Raw genomic sequence first — 12555 nt, forward strand, 5'->3', positions numbered from 1 at the left:
AAAAAAAAAAAAAATTAGCCGGGTGTGGTGGCAGGTGCCTGTAGTCCCCGCTACTTGGGAGGCTGAGGCAGGAGAATGGTGTGAACCCAGGAGGCGGAGCTTGCAGTGAGCCAAGATTACGCCACTGCACTCCAGCCTGGGTAACAGAGCTAGACTCCATCTCAAATAAATACATACATACATACATACATACATACTACCATCACAATCAAGAAATTAACGTTGATACATTGCTGCTATAGTGAATCTTTTGGACCCTGTTAAAGTAGATGATTCACAATCATCCCAGTAACAACCTTTTTAGAAAAGAGATCAAGTGCTGCATTTACTTCTCATGTCTCTTTATTCTTCTTCAATCTGAAACAAGTTTTCAGTCTTTCCTTGGCTTTCATGAGCTTAATACTTTTGAAGATTACCGGCCAGTAATTTTGTAGGCTCTCTCTCAGTTTGAATTTCCCTGAAATTTCCTCCTGAAGTCAGTTGTTGTATTTTTGACAGGATATCCTAGAAGTGACCGTGTATTCTCATTGCATCTCATCAGATGGTGCATGATTTCAATGTTCCCATTACTGATAGTGTTCATGTTGATCACCTGATCAAGGTAGTGTCAGGCTTCACACTGTAAGCTTATACTTTTTCCCTTTGTAGTTAAGTATATTGTGGGGAAGTACTTTGAAACTATGGAAATACCCAGTTCCTCGTCTAACTTTCAGTTTATTTACTTACATGTTTATATCTGTGAGGACTCAGTTTATTATTGTATTGATTGGGTTATAATCCATTATCATCTTTATTCAGGTGCTCAAAATGTTCCTGATTTAGTTAGTAACAGCCCCTTAAAGCTAGCTTTTGTATCATATCCTTTTGACATGTCACTATCTTTACTAATGCTTTTAAATTTTATTTTTACTTACTTTTTTTTGAGATAGGGTCTCACTGTCACCCAGGCTGGAGCAGTACAGTGGTGTGATCAGAGCTCACTGCAGCCTTGACTTCCTGGACCCAAGCAATTCTCCCGCCTTAGCCTCCCAAATAGCTGGACTACAGGTGCATGCCACCATGCCTGGCTAATATTTTGTACTTTTTGTAGAGACATGGTTACATCATGTTGCCTAAGGCTGGTCTTGATCGAACTCCTGGGCTCAAGTAATTCACCCGCCTCAGCCTCCCAAAATGCTGGGATTACAGGTGTGAGCCACTGCACCTGGCTGCTTTTAAACTTTAGAAAAAGGAATCCTGTAGTTAATGGCTGTATAATATGCTGTTGTAGGGATATAGCATAACTTGCTTAAATAATCTCTTTGCAGCATTTTGTTTTAGATTTCTTTAAAAAGAGTTTGCATAGTACAACCATATTGCCTTCTGGAAGGCTTGTAACAGTTTACACTCACAAGCAATGTGCATGTGTGCAAGGGTTGCTATCCCCACATTCTCATTAACAATCGCAAAGTGATTTTAAATAATAGGAATTTCATAATTAGAGGGACATAGTTAGAGGTCACTAAGCATTAGAAGGGGTTATCAGGACACTAGGCAAGGGAAGAAAATAGGATTTATGTGTATCTTGTACTTTTTTTTTTTCTATTTAAATCAGCAGCAGGAAAGAAGAGTATGGCAGAGCAAAGCAGTTATTCTCTTTATGGTGCTAATTTCGTAAGAAAGATAATTTGAAGTAGATATATTACAATGGAGCCTTTTCGTTTTCTTGTGACTTGCTCATTTCTTCCTGGTAACTCTCAGTGACTGACCAATCATTAACCTCAAAGATCCTTTTCAAAATTCTGAAGCCATTCTCCACTAAGCAGCTGTCTGAATGAACTTTGGGAAAGTTGCTCACTAGTTGGCTTCATTTTCCTTACCTCTAAATTAAACTGTGTGGTTTCTACAGTACCTTCACTCTAAAACTGGAAGATCTTAGGAAATTTTATTCTGAGAGAAGGCTAGCTTGCAAAACTGGTTGAATTTTCTAGTAAACATTTTCTTCATGTATCTAACTGGGCAACTGTGAGTTGTAAGAATTATCTGTTTATTATTTATGGGCTGGGTTTATTCTAGGACTTTGGCTGTTAGTCCTCTGTTTGCTTTCTGTTTTTTTTTTTTTTTGAAACCGAGTCTCACTCTGTCACTCGGGCTGGAGTGCTGTGGCATGATCTCGCCTCATTGCAACCTCCACCTCCCACTTCCCGGGTTCAAGTGATTCTCCTGCCTCAGCCTCCTGAGTAGCTGGTATTACAGATGTGCATCACCACGCCCAGCTAAGTTTTTTTTTAGTGGAGATGGGGTTTCACCATGTTGGCCAGACTGGTCTCGAACCCCTGACCTCAAGCGATCCACCCACCTCAGCCTCCCAAAGTGCTGGGATTATAGGTAGTCCCTTTACGTCTAATGTTAAATCTGACTTGTGGAACTTTTGACTCCTTAGCACAGAGGAATAGAATAACTCAGGTTTCATTTAAGAATTAAATACATTAGGCTGGGCGCGGTGGCTCACGCCTGTAATCCCAGCACTTTGGGAGGTCGAGGTGGGCAGATCATGAGGTCAGAAGATCAAGACCATCCTGGCTAACACGGTGAAACCCCATTTCTACTAAAAATACAGGAAAAAAAAATTAGGCAGGTGCGGTGGCGGGTGCCTGTAGTCCCAGCTACCTGGGAGGCTGAGGCAGGAGAATGGCATGAACCTGGGAGGCAGAGCTTGCAGTGAGCCGAGATCATGCCACTGCACTCCAGCCTGGGCAACAGAGTGAGACTCCGTCTCAAAAAAAAAAAAAAAAAAAAAAAAAAATTTAAATATATTGAAAAGAAGCTATTATAAATTAATTAGTATGGGAAGGATTATTCAACAAAAGGGATTAAGACCATTGCTTGGCTGTTTAGAAAAAAAAAATTCACCTTACATTTTTGCTTTACATCATACACCGAAATAAATTCTAAATGTGTTAAAATTAAATGTTTTTTTAAACCCTAAACGTAGAAGAAAATAAAAGTGAATATTTATTAAATTTTATATGATAGTGAAATAATGAAGAAAGTTGCATAAAACTTTCTTCATCTTCCTGAAAAGATCAATTGGTTTGACTTCCTAAAATTAACTTGGGAAAACAGCTTGGCAGTTTCTTATAAAGTTGAGTGTGCTACATGACCCAGTATTCACACTCCTGGGTTTATATATTTTAGAGAAATGAAAACTTGGGTTCACATAGTAATCTGTACATGAATGTTCATAGCAGTTTTATTTGTAATAGAAAAATACTGGAAACAACCCACATAACCTATATGGAGTGAATGGGTAGACAACCTGTGGTACATCTGTACAATAGAACACTAGTTAGCAATGAAAAGGAGTCAGACCCAGGAGTGGTGGTGTGCACCTGTAGTCTCAGCTACCCAGGATGCTGAGACAGGAGGATTGCTCAGCCCAGGAAACCAGCCTGGGCAACATAGTGAAACCCTGTCTCTAAAATAAAGAAAAAGAAAAGGAATGAACTGTTGACACATGCAGCAACATGGATAGCTCTCAAGGGCATTAGGCTGAGGGAAAAAGCCAGCTTCAAAGGGTTATGTGTTTTGTGATTCTATTCATGTAACATTCTTGATGTAACAAATTATAATGATGTAGAATAGATCAAGGATTAGGGTTTAGGGAAGAGTGTGACTATTAAGGGGTAACATGAGGGAGTTTTTTTGTGTTGATAGAATAGTTCTTATCCTGATTGTAGTGATGGTCACTCTAATGTAATCCACACACATAAAATTTTTAGAACTGTATACACACACACACACATAACTGGTGAAATCTAAACAAGGTCTGTACCTGAGTTAATAGTTGTACTGATGTCAGTTTCCTGGTTTGACCACGTGTTATGCTTATTACTGTATTACCACTGGGAGAAGCTGAGTGGAATATACACAAAAATGCTTTTATTTCCAACTTGTTTTGAGTCTCAAACTATTTCAAATTTTTAAATTATTTAAAAATTAACTTGGGTCAGAAATAAACATTGAAAAGCCAAATGAAGAAAATATTTGTAACAATTATTAGAAAATTTTTATGCCTTTTATTTATTAATATAAAGAACTCATACAAATCCATAAGGCAAGCACTGAATCCTTAATGAATTGAAGGAGAACTTAACAGAATAAGCATGTACCCAGGAGAAAATTTTGTAGGTGTACTTTTGTAAGTGTATATTCAGAATTATCTGGAATCCCCACAATCAGTCAGTGTGCCACCAGTGCTCTTGGTAACATGTCGTCTAAGATAACTCTTTTTTTTCCAGTATATTATAGCTGTGTAAAGTAATTTCACCTAAGAGAAAAATAGATTAAAAGATACAAAACATTATGCAGGAAATGGTCAAGGAAAAAAGGAGACAAAAGAGAGCACTGTAAATTTGCATTGTTTTAAAGTAGCTTTGAGAGAATTTTGAAAGATCTTGTTCTATGTAATCTGTCCCCTCCAAAAAAAAATTTTTTTTTTTTTACAGGTGTAAATTAATTATTTGAAAGCAACTGAACAATGGAGCCAGACATCATTCGAATGTACTCTTCATCCCCCCCACCACTAGACAATGGAGCAGAGGATGATGACGATGATGAATTTGGGGAATTTGGCGGGTTTTCAGAAGTTAGCCCTTCTGGTGTAGGGTTTGTTGATTTCGATACAGCAGATTATACTCGTCCCAAGGAAGAGTTTGTACCTTCAAACCATTTTATGCCAATTCATGAATTCTCAGAAAATGCAGATAGCCTTACAAGCTTTAAGTCCATTAAAAATGGTAATGATAAGGACATCACTGCTGAACTTTCTGCTCCTGTGAAAGGACAGTCTGATGTTTTACTTTCTACCACCAGCAGAGAAATAATTTCATCTAAAACATTAGATACTTCCATTGATGGCATGGAAAGTCCAGGAAATTTAAATAAAGTAGTGGAGCAGAGACAGAATGTTGGAACACTTGAAAGTTTCTCTCCAGGAGATTTTAGAACTAATATGAATGTTGTTCATCAAAACAAGCAGTTAGAGAGCTGCAATGGTGAAAAGCCTCCTTGTCTGGAGATTCTAACAAATGGGTTTGCAGTGTTAGAAACTGTAAATCCTCAGGGAACAGACGATCTGGACAATGTAGCTGATTCAAAGGGATGGAAGCCTCTTAGCACTCATAGCACTGAGTATAATTTAGACTCTGTACCTAGTCCTGCTGAGGAATTTGCAGATTTTGCCACATTTTCCAAAAAGGAAAGGATACAACTAGAAGAAATAGAATGTGCAATTTTAAATAATAGAGAAGCACTAACCATTCGGGAAAACAATAAAATTAATAGAGTCAATGAACTGAATTCTGTAAAAGAAGTGTCTTTGGGTAGAAGCTTGGATAACAAAGGAGACACTGATGGAGAGGATCAGGTTTGTGTTTCAGAAATAAGCATAGTGACTAACAGAGGTTTCAGTGTTGAAAAACAAGGCCCTCCAACACTGCAACAGGATGAATTTTTACAGTCAAGTGTTCAGTCAAAGGCTTGGAGTTTGGTAGACTCAGCTGATAATTCAGAAGCCATTAAGAGAGAACAACGTAAAACTGAAGAAGAACTTGACTTACTTACTTCTAAATGTGCTCACCTATGCATGGATTCTGTTAAAACTTCGGATGATGAAGTCGGTTCTTCCAAAGAAGAAAGTAGTAAGTTTACTAATTTCCAAAGCCCAAACATTGACCCCACAGAAGAAAATGATTTGGATGATTCTGTAAGTGTAAAAAATGGTGATAGTAGTAATGACTTTGTGACTTGCAATGATACCAATGAAGATGATTTTGGTGATTTTGGTGACTTTGGCACTGCCAGTGGCTCAACTCCACCTTTTGTTACTGGTACTCAAGATTCAATGAGTGATGCCACTTTTGAAGAGTCTTCAGAGCACTTTCCACATTTTAGTGAACCAGGTGATGACTTTGGAGAATTTGGGGATATAAATGCTATTTCTTGCCAAGAGGAGACAATATTAACAAAGTCAGACCTAAAACAGACTTCTGATAATTTATCAGAAGAATGTCAATTGGCAAGAAAATCTAGTGGAACAGGCACTGAACCTGTTTCAAAACTTAAAAATGGGCAAGAAGGTGAGTTTGGACATTTTGATTCTGTGCCAAATATTCAGGATGACTGCAATGGTTTTCAAGACTCTGATGATTTTGCAGACTTCAGTTCAGCTGGTCCTAGCCAAGTTGTAGATTGGAATGCTTTTGAGGATGAACAAAAAGATAGTTGTTCTTGGGCTGCTTTTGGAGACCAGCAGGCTACTGAATCTCATCATCGAAAGGAAGCCTGGCAGTCACATAGGACAGATGAAAATATTGATACTCCAGAAACCCCCAAAATGCACAGTGTACCTTCAGCAACTTCCAAAGGAGCAGTTGCTAGTGGCCATTTACAGGAATCAGCCACTTCAGTTCAGGTATTTACTAATTTTCTCTAGTTTGTATGACGTAATAATTGTTGTGGAGGCTTCTAATTTCAGCTTTTCAAAAAATGTTTTTTCAACTGAGTACCTGTTGAAGAAGTCTTGTTATGTTGTATAATGCCTGTCTGATTTGTGGGTTGGTTACATTTTTCACAACCCTTTGGGAAACTAATAATAGTCCTATAGTAAAGCACAATAAGATTTTTTTTTTATCTCAATGAGTTTCATTAATATTTACAGATATTCATCAACTTGGATTTTTTAGTGACTATAAATACCATTTATGTTAAAAAAAAAAAAAAAGCCCACACTTATTAGCTAATTAATGGTTCCAGTAAATCCTTCAGTATTGCTCTTTACAGTGATTTTAAAAGAAGGTTAAACTGAGATTTAGATTTTTTTTTAAGCTTAAGAAAAAAATGTTAATTTTGTCCATCAAAGACCTAGGAAATTCAAGTACGGTTTTGATTCCAGGAGAGAACAAGCAGAATTTGAAACCTCATTCTGTGCCAAAGGCTATAGTGAATTGAAGAATAGAAAAAACAACTAGAAAAAAGCAAATTTTTCTTTTTCCTCATAATTTAGCAGCTACTAAAAGACTTGGGGTGAGGGTATGAGATGAATTAAGGTCTAGTCCTAAAATAAGAAACAACTATAGGTTCACTTATTGTAGTTGTATTTATTTGCCTATACTTTCTTACAAATGTACCTGTTAGCTCTTCCTAGAGAGTAGGTGTGTCAGGGAGAATATTTTTACCCCTTAGCTCCTATACATTATCCTTTTTTGATTCAGACTCTTTCAGAAAAGATTCATTAAGATTCACTTTGACCTAAAGTAGCCCCTAGAGGTGTAGCTTGATATCTCAGTTGCTCCCCAGTCCGGAGTTGTACCCTGTGCTAAATTTTACCTTTTTTCAACTCCAGGGGTGTGGAAGAGGGCACTCCCTTGAATGTCACTGCCTTATACTGACAATTGATATGTGTAACTAACACCTGATCCACAAGCTTATTTTAAATATGCCATTAATAAACTCAGAATCTGGCCGGGCGCGGTGGCTCAAGCCTGTAATCCTAGCACTTTGGGAGGCCGAGACGGGCGGATCACGAGGTCAGGAGATCGAGACCATCCTGGCTAACACGGTGAAACCCCGTCTCTACTAAGAAATACAAAAAACTAGCCGGGCGAGGTGGCGGGCGCCTGTAGTCCCAGCTACTCGGGAGGCTGAGGCCAGAGAATGGCGTGAACCCGGGAGGCGGAGCTTGCAGTGAGCTGAGATCCGGCCACTGCACTCCAGCCTGGGCAACAGAGCGAGACTCCGTCTCAAAAAAAAAAAAAATAAATAAACTCAGAATCTACAAACTTTATCCAGTTATCTTTTGCTAAGAAAACCATTTTCAATTGGAAATCTTTCCAAAGTCTTTGTAATTGAAATAGTTATACTTCATTGCCTTGATAACTTTGACACAGTAAGATATTAGAGAAACTATGGTATTACCAGTTGGTGTGCATAGCTAATCGCTTTTTAGTTGGCTTTTGTGTCTGGGTAGTTTAATTTGCTAATTCAATTATTACATGGTTTGACTAATGTGTATTATTCCTAATGAGTAATTCATTATTTAGGCAGAACCTTGCCATTTTAAACAAGAAGTGAACTAATTAGTTCTAATTATGATGCTAAATGAGAACTGTTGCTTTTGACCTAACCCTTTCCCTATTTAGTTTCATCTCACTAGAGGATAGGGTGACACTGGTATTGGATGATCTTGAATTTATAGCCTTAGAACTTTTAACATCATCAGATAATGCATTTTTAAAAGTGTGACCACTTCAAGTAGGAATTTCTTGCATCATACAAGTTGATTGAAGTTATTTATGTATAATTTGATAACTGGATATAGGAGATAATAAAGCATGTGGGCTTCATGAAATCTGACAGATCTGAGTTTGAATCTTGACCCAGCCTCTTAAAAAGCCTTATGATTTTGGATAGGTTACTTCTGAACTCAGCTGTATATACAAAGAAGATAATATCTACTTCAGAGAACTTTTGTGAAGATAAAAGGAAATTTTTAAATGAGTGAAGAAATCAATCTGCTAGAAAATAAGAATTTTATAGTATGATTCTATTTTTTTATAAAAAATAAAACAGAAACTGTATAGATGTGGCAAGATACATTAAGAGTTTCTGAGGCCAGGCACAGTGGCTCATGCCTATAATCACAGCACTTTAGGAGGCCAAAGTGGGTGGATCACTTGAGGTCAGGAGTTCTAGCCCTGCCTGGCCAACATGGTGAGACCCTGTCTCTACTAAAAATTGGAAAATTAGCTAGGCGTGGTGGCATGCATCTGTAATCCTAGCTACTCAGGAGGCTGAGACAGGAGAATAACTTGAACCCAGCAGGTGGAGGCCGCAGTGAGCCGAGATCATGCCACTGCATTTCAGCCTGGGCTACGAGAGAGACTCTGACACACACACACACACACACACACACGCACGACTTAGATTTGTTTGGCTCAGGCCTTACGCTTTTATTTTTGCTAATGGGTTATGGAAAATGAACAGAATTTGGATGTCGGGAAAGAGAAACTGCTGGAGGAGGCCAGAAGAACTTTGGGAAGAAAGTTGAAGTAGTGAAATGGGTAACCCCTGCTGAGTAAGTGACTGAGTCAGAAGTGGAGAAAGATTGAACCAAGACTTTCATTCTTACCCTGCTGTTGGTGAAGGAGAGTTGCAGCCGGCACTTTCTTTCTTGGGCTTCAGATTCTGCTGGAAGAGTATATTAATTTAGCCCTTTTGGAGAGGATTAGATTTATTAGTATTTTTCTTAAAATGTTTTCCCTAGTTGCTCCGGACAGTGTTCCAAACAAGCACAGAATTCCTTTTTTTTTTGAGACAGAATCTTGCTGTGTCGCCCAGGCTGGAGTGCAGTGGCACGATCTCAGCTCACTGCAGCCTCCGCCTCCTGGGTTCAAGCAGTTCTGCTGCCTCAGCCTCCCAAGTAGCTGGGACTACAGGCCCGCACCACTACACCCAGCTAATTTTTGTACTTTTACTGGAGATGGGGTGTCACCATATTGGCCAGGCTGGTCTCAAACTCCTAGACCTCAGGTGATCCACCCAGCTCGGCCTCCTAGAGTGCTGGGATTATAGGCGTGAGCCACCGTGCCCGGCCTCCTCACATATTAATAACAGTAACCATTATAAGTTTTTTAGTGGTAAAAGTTGAAATGATTTATTCCTGTTCAATCTTACCTGGATGCCACAAGTGTCCCGAACAAAATGCCATCAAGTGGTTTTGTCTGAATTTTGCTTTGACAGAATGTGAGTGTTTCAGAATTCAGAGCTTAATTAAATTAAACAAACATGGCAATTTGATTTAATTTGTTTGATTAAGCAAGCATGGAAAACAAATCTTTTGTGAAGTCAGACAAATGGTATAGTTGGTCATTTCAGATTTCTTCCACTTTTCACTATTTGGTATGTGACATTGTCCAGGTCCCCATTTCTTAGCACTTTCCTATTTTTAGCCCACCAAAAAGATATCTTAAAATGTTAATAAATATGTCTTCCTTGGGGTTAGTGCAATAATTTGTTACTTAGGTAGGGGAAAGTCAAGCAAGAATTCTTTTGAAATTAAAAAAATGTTCTTAGTCTAATTCTCAGCTGTGGGTCCAGCGAGTCTCAGTGGGTTCAAGCTTTGATGTAAAAGCCATACATGAACATTATTAAGAAATGGGTACCTTCTCCCCTCAGTGAATAATTTTTTCTGAGAACCTAAAGTTTAATATATTTCATTCTTTTTTTGTTGTTGTTGTTTTTTGAGGCGGAGTCTCACTCTGTCGCCCAGGCTGGAGTGCAGTGGCGCGATCTCCGCTCACTACAAGCTGCACATCCCGGGTTCACACCATTCTCCTGCCTGAGCCTCCCGGGTAGCTGGGACTACAGGCGCCCGCCACCATGCCCGGCTAATTTTTTGTATTTTTAGTAGAGACAAGGTTTCACAATGTTAGCCAGGATGGTCTCGATCTCCTGACCTCGTGATCCACCCACCTCGGCCTCCCAAAGTGCTGGGATTACAGGCATGAGCCACAGTGCCCAGCCTGTTTCATTCTTTTGTTAACATTCGTATAAATTGTAGAGAAGGTAAGTACTGGTATCTCCATTATACAAATGAGAACGAAGTCTTCACTTTTTGGCTAAAGATTTAAAACAACAAAATGCCAACAACAACAACAAAACCTTCCTTACATTTCAAAGCAGTCCTTTTTTATGAATGTTATTTTAACCTTTTTTTTTTTTTCTATCCTGGGAAGCCAGGAAATTTTCTGTATTTTTAGTAGAGACAGGGTTTCACTGTGTTAGCCAGGATGGTCTCGATCACCTGACCTTGTGATCCACCCGCCTCGGCCTCCCAAAGTGCTGGGATTACAGGCATAAGCCACTGTGCCCGATGGAAATTTTCTTTTTTAAAAAAAAAAAACAAAACTTTTTTGTTTCAGAAAGAAATCTTGATTGAAATAACCAAGATGCTTGTTTCACAGATATATGGTAAAAGAGATAATAAATGTCATAAGCACTGCATTTAACCCTGAGCTTTTCTAAAATGTTAAAATATTGTTCTGGATATCATTTAGAAATTTAGGTAACAGGGAAGTAATCTGTTTATATTAATTGGCTATAGAAAAGGAGGCTATGAGTTATTTTTTATTAGACATCCAACTGATAATGCTACAGGGAAAATGCTATTAGCTGAAGATTTGTTTGGAGAGCTTTGAAAGTCGAGTGCCACCAAAAAGAAGAGAATTACTAATACCTTGGCTTGTGTTAGTTCAGGATTAAGTTACTGGTTTGTTTTGTTTTGTTTTTGAGACGGAATCTTGCTCTGTCGCCCAGGCTGGAGTGCAGCAATGCAATCTCGGCTCACTGCAACCTCCGCCTCCTGAGTTCAAGCGAGTCTCATGCCTCAGCCTCCCAAGTAGCTATGATTACAGGCACAGAAACTCAGCGTTCTTAAACTGAATATAACCAATCCTACCTTTTCATCTTCACTTATTTAATCATCTAGCTAATATTTATGCAGGTTTTCCCTCCTGTGAACATTGGAACATACAACTGAAAACAGAAGTAAGCAACAAAATAAGAGAATTAAGATTTAAGACTTGAGCCTTCCTTATAGATCTTTGCTTACTTATTTGAATAGAATTTCCTTTTGCTATTTTTTCCTCAGAAAATTTGACTATCTGGTGTTTAATTTCAAAATAGAAATGCTTTATTAGGTTTATTCAGAAACTGTGCAGAAGGGAAAAATCATGTTTAGATCATGGGGAATATTACAGCTGCTCACTCTTCATAGAGCTTGAAATTGGGGATTGGTAAGTATACAGTTGTAGATTGTACTTGATAGCTTACTTAATATTTAATGGTGATGCAGCATAAGATATCCTCTTAAATGGAAGATTAAATTACCCAGTGGATTTTAATGTTTCCTCTAAACTTCTACCTGAGTGTGAAACCTAATGCTATCAATATTAAAACTGTTGATATTAATCAACTTCTGTCCCTAAGCAAAAAAGGAAAACTAACTGGAAATAAGTTGAAGGAATATCAAGAGTTACCTTAAATATAAAATACTTAAGTCATTACTTAATATCCTTGATAGGGTCTTGGAAACTGCAACTTTAAGGGAAAGGACATATAACAAAACCAATTTTACTGTAGGCTAACTGATATAAACAAGAGTTAAGTTTCTATGGCATCTTTCTGGTCACAGAAACATCGCTGAACTTCTAAATAAAGACACAAAGCACTTCTAATATTAAACATTTAAATAAATGTGAGCTATACTTACATTTTTAAAAGATTACTAAAAACAAACATAATTACATACCCAGTTTTTGGTGAATCAGTGAGTGACACCACTTGTAGTGGTGCTGGGTAAAATCAAGGGATAAATGTTTGCGAAGCAAAAATGATCTAAGGAGCGTCTCCTACCACCATACAATTCAAAAACAATCACAAATCCGGCAGACTCACTGGGCACTTTCATACTGCATCATTTATTGCTGTGCATTTGTATGATTAGTGTAGACTTCA

The 12555-nt window shown here is 38.2% G+C and overlaps 1 protein-coding gene across 3 annotated transcripts in view; it reads left to right on the forward strand.

The window, feature by feature from the left end:
• The window catches only part of AFTPH (aftiphilin), a 70522-nt gene that overhangs the window by 23086 nt on the left and 34881 nt on the right, over positions 1 to 12555 (forward strand). For all 3 annotated transcript variants that reach the window (XR_636502.4, XM_003908731.5, XM_003908730.5), the window contains exon 2: positions 4488 to 6454. Coding sequence is in view for 2 of the 3 variants with exons in the window: in XM_003908731.5 (XP_003908780.1) it covers positions 4520 to 6454 (1935 nt within the window). In the remaining variant the exon portion in view is untranslated. The remainder of the gene's footprint in view (positions 1 to 4487; positions 6455 to 12555) is intronic.

This window comes from Papio anubis, chromosome 14, assembly GCF_008728515.1.
Source record: "Papio anubis isolate 15944 chromosome 14, Panubis1.0, whole genome shotgun sequence".
NCBI classification, from domain to species: Eukaryota; Metazoa; Chordata; class Mammalia; order Primates; family Cercopithecidae; genus Papio; species Papio anubis.